The sequence below is a fragment of the Epinephelus lanceolatus genome, chromosome 1, assembly GCF_041903045.1.
Source record: "Epinephelus lanceolatus isolate andai-2023 chromosome 1, ASM4190304v1, whole genome shotgun sequence".
Classification (NCBI taxonomy): Eukaryota; Metazoa; Chordata; class Actinopteri; order Perciformes; family Serranidae; genus Epinephelus; species Epinephelus lanceolatus.
The window spans coordinates 38,522,864-38,535,476 of record NC_135734.1 but is presented as its reverse complement, the minus strand read 5'-3'; the positions used below and the strand labels follow the sequence as shown (position 1 = coordinate 38,535,476).

The window sequence follows — 12,613 nt, the reverse complement described above, 5'->3', positions numbered from 1 at the left end:
AAATAAAACTTTATGATGCTCACGTTTTGTTCAGTAAGATGATTCTCTCTACAAATGATAACCATTTTTATGCTTTCTGTAGTGTAAATGCAAACACCAGAAGAAACTAGAATTACCGCCTTGCAGTTAATACACCCACAAACCAGTAAAATTGCAGTTGCAGTTTACATCACAGATTCATGTGTAGCCATGACAGCTTTGCAGTGTCGATGCTGCTGCAAATAAGTTACATATTCTAAAATGTGGATGCTTCACACACACCTTCAACCAGACATCACAGAAAATCTATATACTCAGCACAGTTTAAAGATGGAGACCCAAGATTAGTGTTACTAATTCCATAATTAACCAAATGTCTCCCTTTCTGTTCCATTGTTATGGCATTAAATAATGGCCAGGAGAGTGTTTTTGCTGAACACTGCCACGGTGAAGTTGATCTTTGATGTTTTGGATATAAAAAATGTCATCACTTCATCATTTTATCCTATCAGACATTTGTATAAAATTTTGTCACAAGTAGCATATGAATGTTTTGAGGTCACAGTGACCTTGACCTTTGACCAACCAATTCTAATCAGTTCATCCTTGAGTCCAAGTGGACATATGTGCAAGATTTGAGGAAATTTCATCAAGGCCTTCTTGAGATATTGCGTTCATGAGAATGAGATGGACACAAAGTCATAGTGACCTTGGCTTTGACCATCAAATTCTAATCAATTCATTGTTGAGTCCAAGTTCGCCCGTTAAAGGGATTTTTTGGGGGAGTTTTTCCTTATCCACTGTGAGGGTCCTAAGGACAGAGGGATGTCGTATGCTGTAAATCCCTCTGAGGCAAATTGTGATTTGTGATATTGGGCTTTATAAATAAAATTGATTGACTGATTGATTGAAGTTGACATTTTGGCCAAATTAGAGGATAATCCCTCAAAGCCTTCTTGAGATACTGCACTCATGAGAATGAGATGGACACAAAGTCACAATGACCTTGACTTTGACCATCAAATTCTAATCAATTCATCATTGAGTCCAAATTAGAGGGAAATCTTTCAAGACCTTCTTGAGATATTAATTTTACTACAATGAGATGGACAAAAAGTCCCAGTGACCTTGACCTTTGACCACCAAATTCTAATCAGTTTGTCCTTGAGTCCAAGTGGATGTTTGGGCCGAATGAGAGTAAATTTCATCAAGACCATCCTGAGATATTGCATTTAGGAGAATGAGACAGACGCAAGGTCACAGTGACCTTGACCATCAAAATGTAATCAGGTCATTGTTGAGTCCAAGTAGACATTTGTGCCAAATTTGACCCAAGTCCCTCAAGACCTTCTTGAGATATTGCGTTAATGAGAATGAGGTGGACACAAAGTCACAGTGACCTTTGACCACCAAATTCTAATCATTTCATCATTGAGTCCAAATGAATGTTTGGGCCCAATTAGAGTAAATTTAATCAGGGCCTTCTTGAGATATTGCATTTAGGAAAACAAGACAGATGCAAGTCACAGTGACCATCAAATTCTAATCAGTTCACTGAGTCCAAGTAGACGATTGTGCCAAATTTGAGGAAATTCCCTTAAGGCCTTCTTAAGATATTGCGTTCCCGAGAATGAGATGGACACAAAGTCTCAGTGACCTTGACCTTTGACCACCAAATTCTGACGAATTCATTGTTGAGTCCAAGTGGACATTTGTGCCAAATTAGGAGGAAATCCTTCAAGATCTTCTTGGGATATTGCATTCACGATAATGAAATAGACACAAAGGCACAGTGACATTGACCTTTGACAATCAAAATCTTATCAGTACGTCCGTGAGTCCAAGTACAAGTATGGGTGAAATTGGAGGAAATTTCAACAAGGTCTTCTTGAGATATCCCATTTAAGAATGAGACAGATGCAAGGTCACAGTGACCTTTTCCTATGACCAACAAAATTTGATCAGGTCATCGAGTCTAAATAGACGTTTGTGCCAAATTTGATGCAAGTCCCTCAAGGCCTTCTTTAGATATTGCCTTCATGAGAAGGAGATGGGCACAAAGTCACAGTGACCTTAACCTTTGATCGACAATTCCTCATCAGTTCATCCTTAAGTCCAAAAGGACGTTTGTGCCAAATTATAAGGAAATCCCTCAAGGCGTTCTTTAGTATCACCTTAATGAGAATGGGACTGATGAACAGAACGTATGGTCAACCCCAAAAAATAATGCCCCCAGCCACGGCTTTCGCCGGTGCAGTGGCATGTGGCTAATCTTAGGCTATAAACAAACTATGCTACTGTCACATGACTTCGATGTCACCACCACAACAAGACTACAAAGCCGCATTTGGCGTGATGATGTTCTGTTGTCTCATTTAGCATGCGTTTTTTTTAACTGTCAGTGTGTCATTCTGTCAGTCAGTCATTCTGTCTGTCCCACGTTTTTCTACTCACTGACGTGGTCAATCTATGTGAAACTGCACACAGGCATTAAGGATTGGCATAGGTAGAAGGTGACAAAGCTACCAACGGGTATGGACTAGTTGTCATAGTTCTTATTAACAGGTCAACATTGTCAAACGAACACACAATAAGCAACAAGATAAATATAACATGTATTTTTATTGATTCCAACAACCAGTGATAGGTGGATGAAAACCTTCAGAAACATGCCTCAATCGTATCAGACTCCACTCTGAAGAAATATACCTTTCTTTTCTCTCAAAGATGATTTTTGTTTTGTTTCCCCTCAATGATTGTTGCCGCATCCAGAATGCTGACCTATTTACAATCTTTACAATGATATCCTGTACAAAATAGAGAAATTAAGTTTTACAAAGGATTCTTTAGAAAAGGAAAAGAAATATCAAATATTTGAGTATTAAAAAGGAAAACATCATCTAGAATGATTTTCCTAAACAATACATTAATGTTAACGTTTTTCTTTTCTCATCACACAGCAAGTTTACATGCATTTACAACACTTAGAAACCCTTAACATTTGCACGTCTGTGACATTAGATACCGCATAACAGGTTTTTTTTTTAATCTTAGTTTAGTCCACAACAAACTTTGCAAAAATATGACTATTCAGCAACCTGTATTGGCCGAAGAGATCAGATCCATCTCTTTATCTGCTTCCATTCTACATCAAATTAACCATGCAAACAGTGAAGTACCGATTCTTGCCAACTATTTCAGGCTCATAACTCCATTCTTAATTTTTTTTTTTTTTTATCGTCTTTTGACCATTCACAAGCCCAGTTCGGATACTTTTTCTGCCATTCATTCAGGACAAAACACATGAAACGGCTTCCAAACTGCTTAATTTCTTAAACATCTATGAACCCTGTTCTCAACGCAACACCTCCTCTCCTTAAGGCTCAGTACTATCTGCTAAAAACAAGCTCCCACTTTGTGTCCCCGTGGTGCATTTTGGTCCAAATTAAGAACTCAAAGACAGACCAGATGAACACACACCGCGTTTGCTTGTGAGGATCAGACATTCGCTGATTGCCAACACCAGTAGAAGTTGCTGCATAGTCCTGATACACTAGTAAGCAAACACAAATCACAGCTACTACAGAGCAACAGGCACAACGACCAGTGAATGAGATGAGAAGCTCAAGCTGATGGCTTTAGTTAACCTGCAGAGACAGACCAGAGTCGGTTGGTAATACTGTCAAATACCTGGAATATTTACAAATAGCTGACATTAGTCTTAATTTGGCATCTTTTTGCTCTTAACTGATTCATTTTTTTGACTTTACAGGCGACCAATCAGAGCTTAGGAACAGCTCAAAGTTTTGTTAACAGCCTAATGCAAACAGTGCAATAACGATGCAATAAGCAGCTCAGAATTTAAGATGTTCAACTTTCCTCTCAGGGTTTGTCATAAAAGTGGTCTGACATTCATTTACAGGACTTATGTACATGTGAAGTTCAGTCTGAGCACCTAAACAATGACACAGCATGGGATGAACAGGTGAATTATTTTGACGACACTTGCACAACCACTTTGTCTGCCATTTACTCCATTAGGGCTTCTTTACAAAAAAAAAAAATCTACACAAAGTACCTTAAAAAGAGTTTAAATATTTTTCCTCTTGCCTTGGAACAACTACTTCTCCATAATCACTTTGTTACCGTGTTGTGTACCCAAAGTGTTCTCAAATATGAATACCGTACGACATCAACGTGGGCGCACACCGCACAATGTCTCACATGACTTCACTGTCTAATGTCTTCAACACTTCTTCAACAACACGTCCTAAAAAATATCAGTAAATTATCTTCCAGATCTATTTCACTTTAGTTTTTTTGACAGTTATGACACAAAACTCTTCGCTAACCTACCCTGAAAGTCTACGTGATCTTTACTCAACACTATAACAGCTCGGGACATTTGTTAAAGAGCACCATACGTACCTAAATGAGCATAATAAGCATGAGAATGATCATTTTAATTCTGTTAGTAGAATGCTTGAACTGCCGCGAATGAAAATGGGCTTAGGTTGCTTTAAAGTCACGCTTCTCAGACATTGTTAAAAGTGTTTTGCAGTGGAGCTTCGTGATAAGGCTTCCTTTAAAAGCACCTACAAGATGACTGATACTGTTTAATGGTTGTTTTTTTCAAAGAAGTATTTTCTATACATTCATAGCTGAACTTAAACCACTAACATGACAGTCAATATGCATGATTAAAGTACAGTATTTGGTTCAGTATATTATATATTTGCACCAACTAATATAGATAAAATAATATGCGATGTAGCCTGATTGTATGTACAGAATATATACAGTAACTACTCTGAGTATGGGGGGAAAGATCTGAAACAAATGTACTCTTTCCTTAATAAACGTCATAGAGAAAAAAGAAATCTGAATTGGATTCAAATAGAATTTACTCAATCTGTTTAATTAGAGGGTGTTTGTTATGTTATATTATCCCTGTGTAATATAAGTATCTAATACCTGACATATATATGGCAACATTGGTGACGCTTGGTAAAGCAGTTCATAAAACTAAATTAAGTGCTTGGAAAATACTGTGCAGCGACAAAGTGATGACGTCACATCACTAATAAATAGGGTTTGTTTTATGCAAAAGAGTATGACAGCAAGTTTAATGTCTCAACTTAGAAGATTAAGATGTAAAAATATGTGAAAACGTATGCTGACAGATGATCCTGTAATATTTTATAATTGGATATTGTTAAAAAAAAAAAAAGAAAAAGAAAAAAAGATCAGTTGAAATAAATATTGTTGATAGTTGGACTGTCTTCACTGGGATGATTTCGATGAAAGCACCAGTAAACTCTGCTGAAGTTGAGATGACACTGACGTCTTTGTTGTTAAGGCATTTTATGTTTCACCTGCTCAGGTTGTAAAGTTCAGGATTGCATATGTATAAGATTTGGCCTTCAAAGACTTATACAGTAGATATGTACCAAAGAACTTTGCAGTAAATAGTAGCATCTGTCATGCTGTCATACTCTTTTCCACAATGAGTCACCGTAATTGAGATTAGCTCCTGTGGTCAAGCACTCCGTTTCCCATGATGCACTGGAGCACAACACGGGAAGGATTGCGTGAGCTGTTGCAGGAATCACCTGAAGTCTAAGTGCTGAGACGATGAGTGTCGTAGTGATCTATTAGCACCAATGTTACTGAGTACTGAGGGCTAACGTGGTGGTAAAGGGATCTGAACTGAAGTGAATGTCGTCTAGTCAAATCTACAGTAACGGATGTAGCTTTTCATTCAATACTTGTCAACAGTCTTTGAAAATACTGTATGTAATAAAATGATCTGCGTTGATAACCCAGGTATACGTTTAGCCTACTGTGGGAATGACAGTTGAAATCAACCATTTCTGAGGGTTCATTTGTTCCTGAATGTGCACTGCGTCACACAAAAAACATAAATCTTAAGTGCTAAGTGTTGAGTGTAAGCTTCGTGTTCAAAGTTTAGGCAGGCTAGGGTCTTCTTTGTCTGGGGACTCAATGTAATTGGCAGCCTCTTGAAGTTTCAAAAGCATTGCCATCTATAACAAAGAAGAGAGAGGTCAGAAATCAGCAATACTACAGGATCCAGTTCAGTTTTAAGTATTCTTAAAAGCTGATAATTCAGAGAAAGAATATCACGACGTGCTCTGTCTCTTACCAGTGGATCAGATTCCATGGAGCTGGGCGGGGTCTCCTTGTGAGGCCGCTCCTCGCAGGGCTGACCGGGGCTGCTGGAGCCGATGCTCGGGGGAGGCAAGTGGAACAGTTTTGCCTGGTCCTGCTGGGCAGACGGCCAAGGCAGAGTGCCCCTCACCCACTCCACCGGGTCCTCCCAGACTGCCTTCTGGCCGTGGACCTGAGGTGTCACAAAATAGCAGATTTTTTCTTTTTGTCCGCCAATGAGATCATGTTTTCTGTTCAGTTTGTCTGTTTGACAGCAGGATTATGTAAAAACTACAGGCCTGATTTCTATGAAACATTGTGAAAGGTGTAGCAAGGGCCAAGGAATTTTCGAGCAGATTATTTTCTACTTTTGTTAACACTGCGAGATAGGGCATGTGGCCTTGGCAGAATAAATGCCAGACATCTTAAAATCCAGTAGGTGGTTATAGAGTTCAGTGGGACGATCCCAGTATCCAGATGCTTGTGAGTCAAAGCATAGCCCCTGCCACTGTCTGCCTGGCATAGCTAACATACATAAAAAGCTAAGCTAACTTTAGCATTGGATTTAGCTGAGTCAGTAAATTATATGCCTATTGAAACCTACAACTCCATTCTGACTGCTGATAGTTTGCCATGCATTACTTTTCCTGACGAGATCGTGGTCTGTTTTAAATGTTGTGTTATGAGTTTGGGGAGGAGGATGAGTTTTTCTTTCATCTTTCTCTACCTCCCTTGTGTCACTATTCGCTTCTGGCTTAGCCTCATGAAGCTGTCATCTCATTAGCTTCACTTAGAAAAGTCAGTGGCTAAAGAAGTCAAAGTTTAAATAATCTGAACTTAGAGTGAAGCTCTTTGTGGTAATTGGAGTGGAGTGCCACCCAAAGGATAGCGCTTCCGCCTCGTTGGGCACCACCGCTCTCCTCATAGGAAAATATTGTCTCAGGCAGCGCAGAGCGGTATTGCTGATGATCATTTGTGGGCAGTTATATGCACTTGGGTAAGTGGTTTCATGGGAGAACTGCTACACTTCTAACAATGCTTTGTCCTTAAACTAAGTCATGGCTATGGGAATGTTAATACACACATATCTTAGGACTAATTATACTCTTACTCACACCCTAATGTGAATCACTGCAATAAACTACACCAGAGGTATCAAGGGAAAGTGTTTAAAGTTTACGCTTCACAAGAACAAGCAATAATATTCACTGCAATTTCATTCTAATAGTTTTGGAATTATATCCAGACGTATAGTGGTGGAGTTTGCAGATCTGAATATCATAGAAATTGGACTATTGGCCTCGGCAGTGGTCTGCGCTCACCCAGTGCCCTTTTAGTTACCAGATAAAACTAGAGCGCAACACTTCCTGTGGAAGAGAAGCCACCAGCACTTGGTGAGGAAGACAGTATAGTAACTGGAGACCAGTGGTTCTGGATTTGTAAGTTGTGGTTTCTCACCTTGATGCCATCCTTGGCCCCCTCCTGCAGGTAAGGAATAATAGAGTGGTTCCACAAGTCAATGAACCATGATCGAAACTCATCCACCGTGACTGGACAGGACAGGAAGAAGCACGGGCCTGAGGAAGCATGGGAGGAGAAAGAAGAACATCTCACATTGAGAAATCGTCACATCATTCACACAAGTTCTCAATATTCCCTACAAAATATAAACGCAGCTTTCTGCAGGTGCTGTCCCCATGAGAGGGTGCCTCATACCAATGAGGAAGTCCGACGTGCTGTGCTTCTCCAGGAAGGCGTGCAGATGATACCACAGTTTGGGCAACCAGTCTAACACCCTGATCAGGTCCTCGTTGGTCAAGCTTCTCTCATCCTCCGACTCCATTAGCTTCCTGTGCAAGTAGCGCACCAGGAAACCGTTGGCTGGCTCCACATTGTTGGAGAAGGTCACCATCCTGAGACGATGAAAAGCACATGTTAAAATTATCTCTAAATACAGACTAATAAGTGGGCTAGTTTGCTCGTCAAATATGGGTTTAGCTATGTCTTTATCACTCTTATCCACTTCAACACTAGATCATTGAGTTTATACTTTATGTGAGTCACACAGGGATGGAATGGCAATTTGATTCTGATCTTTAAATGTTACTTCCAGAATCAGACTGTATTAAATAAGGCCATATCACATCACATATAAACACATAACCAACCTGAAGCTGAGATGGAGGCCGTGGTTTGCTATCATCTTCACCGGCTGATTGCTTGTTCCAATAATGTAAGGACTGAAGAACAGGAGCAGTTAGTTACTTTCTATGATCACATGAATACTCCTGCAGCTAGTTTCACTTTGTGTCTGTGGAGCTCACCATTTGTGATATTTGCAGGTGAGAGCACCATTCACGAGTTCGCTGATGGACACAGGGTCATGAATATCATCCAGAATCACGACCAGCGGTATTTCTGACGTGCTGGTTTCCCGATCGATTTGATTGGCCAGGTTGGAAAGATACAGCTGCAGATCCTGAGGAGAGAAGGGAGACAGAGAGTGAGACAGATACTGAGGAAAGGAAGCAGACAGCATGACGACACTAAATGATCTACTATTGTACAGATCCAGACAGGACGTCACTTTCTGTCACCTTGCATGACTGGCGGTGCATGTTGAAAGTGACCACGATGCCGTCGGTGACTTCACGGGCGCTGCGGTCCACCAGGTACTCAGCCAGCCGGGAAGCGAGATAGCTCTTACCCGTCCCGCTCGGTCCAGACAGGATGAGACGGCGGTGTTTGAGTAGCAGACTGATGTAGTGCTGCATCATGGGTTTGGGAATGAGGGTTTCAAATACCAGGCTGTCCACACATTTCTCCTTCAAACCTGGACATAGTGAGGAAAAGTGATAATGGACTCTGCTGTATAAAGAATGAAGCTGATGACGATGTGCTAAATACTCAGCAGAAATTAGAACGGGTGATAAACTTCAGTTTGATAATTGATATTTAAAGGGACAGTTCACACCAAATTAAAAAACACATATTCCTCCTCTTGTAGTGTTCTTTAAAAGTGTAGATTGTTTTAGTGTGAGTTGCCAAATGTTGAAGATATCAGCCATAGAGATGTCTGCCATCTCTTGAATATAATGGAGCTAGATGGCACTCGGCTTGTGGTACTCAAAGCATCAAAAATGTATGTTTAAAAAACTCAACATCAATGTCTCTTTCCAGAAATCATGACCTGGTTAGTCAAGATAATCCACAGACCTTGTTGTGAGAAGTTTTATGTAGGAACTATTTTCTTTCCACTGAACTACCCGCCAACCGTTTCATGACGAAAATAGTTCCGACATGAAAACACTCACAACAAGGTCTGTGGACCCGGGTCATGATTTCTGGAAAGAGACATTGCTGTTGAGTTTTTCAAACATAATTTTTTGGCGCTTTGAGCACCACAAGCTGAGTGCCATCTAGTTCCATTATATTAAAAAGAAGGCAGACATCTCTATGGCCGATATCTCCAACACTTGGCAACTCACACCAAAGCCATCTAGATTGATAAACTGTCCCTTTAATATCTAAGCCAAAATAAATATACAAACAGGAAGAGCTTGGGTAAAAAGATGCCGTGAAAACGATTTCTATCACCTCGCATGTCCTTCATAAGCAACATGGAGTTCAAGCATTTTGTTCTGAAAATAACTTTGCATCAAGTGTAGGGAGTCTCTGCACCCCCCGCCAGCCTGCAGGAGTCTAATGTTCCGCCAAAACTTCTATGGGGCCCATGTGTATGAGGCTGGTCAACCAGCTGGGCCTGGCTGCACGGAGATCATGTTACAGAGAGCCCTGTCTGGGCTGCCGCTGCCTTCCCGGCTCTCTTAGCACTTCGCTCCTTAAATTCCTGCATGCAAAAGGTGCAGAGAGGTCGACTAACAACCCAGAACCTCGACTCTCCTCACAGCTCAGATTTAGAGTCACTGATGGGCTTCACATATGTGCTACTTGCAAATCCAAACACTGCTATTATAGAAATATGATGCATGTATGTTACATAAAAATGTACTGGAAGTGACTAGAGCTGGGGGATATGAAGGAAATCAAGATCACAATATTTTTGACCAAAGAAGTATCTATCAAAAATGCATCAGTATTGTTGGGCTGACTACTGGTGCTTTAAGAGAATATCTGACATTTTTGATAAGTAATCATCAGTAATGTGGACATCATGGCTTAGCAGGTGAAGGCAAATAATAGACTGAATCACAGTGTTTGTTTACAATAATTTCCGTGTAAAAAAACCTGTGTCAAGTTCAATTTAACAGCGTTTAGCAAACAGTGGCCAGGTACAGCTGAGATATCAAGAGAAAATGGTTAAGCCGTGTTGTGAATGGGAGTGCTGGGTAACAATAAAGAGAGAAGAAGGGCTCCATTTGTCTTAGATTTCCCTCTGTGAAGGGAAACACACCCAAAGACAGCTCTGGACTCTGCGTCTGAAAGGGACTATCAGCTTGTGTCAATCGAAAAGATGGGGGGGCCCTTACAGTGTCAGGAATTGGGAAACCCTGGCAGCCTTAATTTTCAGTAATTTAAGAAACAACTTATTGAGGTTGTTGGTGTTGCGATTCCAGAGGAGCAAAGCATAACCTTGTTGAAGTGATGAGTTTATCATCTGCCGTAAGTTCATCTGAGTTTATGCTTTGGTCGACAGGTTAGGGTTGGGGTTGGGGTTAGGACAGCGCACGGTTCAAGGAAACTGAATGCAGGTTTGACGTAAAGAAACGTTGTAAAACAAAACAAGCAGCAATGGATCAAACAGCAATGAAGGCAGACAGGTCCAAATTTAGTCTGATAAACAGACAGACAGGAGGATTTGCACTCAGTTGACACTTGGATCAGACTGTTAAACTCCTTGGATAAACACTTCAATGACAACAACAACATAGCCGATGTAAAAGATATGCTAGAAACCTGATTATGTATACCTAAATATAAATATGTGGACACAGCTTTTAATGAAAAGATTTGTGGTTTCTGAATTGAAGAGACGTATATTTGACTACGGAAGCTGGACTGACTCCAGCAGGCTCTATTACAGAAAAACAACATTTGAGTACGAGCATAAGGAACTTTATCGTATCAGCTTACATGGTGCCAGGAAAAAAAAATCAGATTTCACAAAATAATGTTTTTGAGCCTGCACTGTTAAGTTAATGCAGTCTAACACTGGAAATTGGTTTTAGATTAACAAAGTCTGACAATGCTGAATTCAACTTCAGGTTTTAAAAATGTATCTAATTTAAATGCCACCAATGCTCATCTAGAGAGCTCATCTAAATCCTACTATGATCTTATATGTCACATTTCTCCACAGACCTTTCAGGGACACTGTGATGCCAGTGGGGCCTCGGGACATGCAGCGAGAGGGCTGCGTCTCTGGAGCTTCTCCTCCCAGCACTCTCTTAATATGGCCCATGCTGTAACTGTAGATGGAGTCTGTAGACAGGCCCAGGCTGGAAGTGGGGTCCACCTTGGCTACGTACACCTGGGGAGAGAAAAACAGCAAAAGGTGATCTGATTAAATCTGTGTAAATAATATTCAGTGTGTGCAGACAGTAGCCCCTGTGATGTTTCAGAGCTAAATAACATCAAATACCTGTCAGAGATGAGACCTGGTATATTACAGCAAATTCAAACACCACTTTTACTAAGTTTGTGATTTTTCATAAATAAAGAAGTTCAGCATTAGGGGTGTAATGGTTCTGTAACAAAGACTGAAATCACGACACAATGGTCCGGTGTCGCAGTTCTGTCTTCTGTTTCGCAGTCTGAGATATCATCAGTGGAACAAGACAAAAACAGGCTGGAAGGCGAGTTCTCCTCCCCACGCCATTCAGGAAGAATTAAACCCACGCTGCAACAGCCAGGGCTGAAAAATGAAGCCAATGTGGAAGTGCCAAAAACTGCAGTTCCTTGAACGGCCACTTGGCACTGGCTCCAAAAGTGTGTCAGTCCCCATAAACCCTCATATTAAATACCTAACTTAACAGGAGAATAAACACGTTTACAGCCTGGTGCAAAAAATGGTTTTGATCTCTACAGCTTGTTTCAACATTCATGACAACTGTACAGGTGGTGAATCTTTATGAGACTATCCCATTTAAATTTTATTAGGCAAAAATTTACACGTAATTAAGGGCCTGGCTGCTATGAGTTACAGGCTGTCTGTGAGGCATTATGACAGTCTGTGAGTCAGGGCCTCTGCCCCCTCGCTTCTTCACAGGCATAATCCGCTCATCCAAATATGGTCACTTTTGGCTCCAAAAAAACAAGATGGCGACAGCCAAAGTCCACAAACCAATGAATTACGTCAAGGTGACTATGCCCATTATTTTAAACAGTCTATGGTCGAACCGAGCCAAAAAAATAACCAATGCTATGAAGTATTTATCGCCTCAGACATGCATTTGTACTCAATCGTAGAGAATACAAAAACTGAAGCATGTGGTCAAAGTGCTGG

The 12,613-nt window shown here is 40.7% G+C and overlaps 1 protein-coding gene across 7 annotated transcripts in view; it reads right to left on the bottom strand.

Annotated features, from left to right (window-relative positions):
- Positions 1-2,582: 2,582 nt before the first annotated feature.
- The window catches only part of nav1b (neuron navigator 1b), a 122,398-nt gene continuing 112,367 nt past the window's right edge, over positions 2,583-12,613 (bottom strand). For all 7 annotated transcript variants that reach the window (XM_078170191.1, XM_078170167.1, XM_078170180.1 and 4 more), the window contains 8 exons: positions 11,470-11,638; positions 8,745-8,980; positions 8,472-8,626; positions 8,316-8,387; positions 7,864-8,060; positions 7,606-7,724; positions 6,143-6,340; positions 2,583-6,023 (listed from right to left, as the gene is read on the bottom strand). In XM_078170191.1, the coding sequence (XP_078026317.1) occupies positions 5,940-6,023; positions 6,143-6,340; positions 7,606-7,724; positions 7,864-8,060; positions 8,316-8,387; positions 8,472-8,626; positions 8,745-8,980; positions 11,470-11,638 (1,230 nt within the window). In that variant the 3' untranslated portion in view covers positions 2,583-5,939. The remainder of the gene's footprint in view (positions 6,024-6,142; positions 6,341-7,605; positions 7,725-7,863; positions 8,061-8,315; positions 8,388-8,471; positions 8,627-8,744; positions 8,981-11,469; positions 11,639-12,613) is intronic.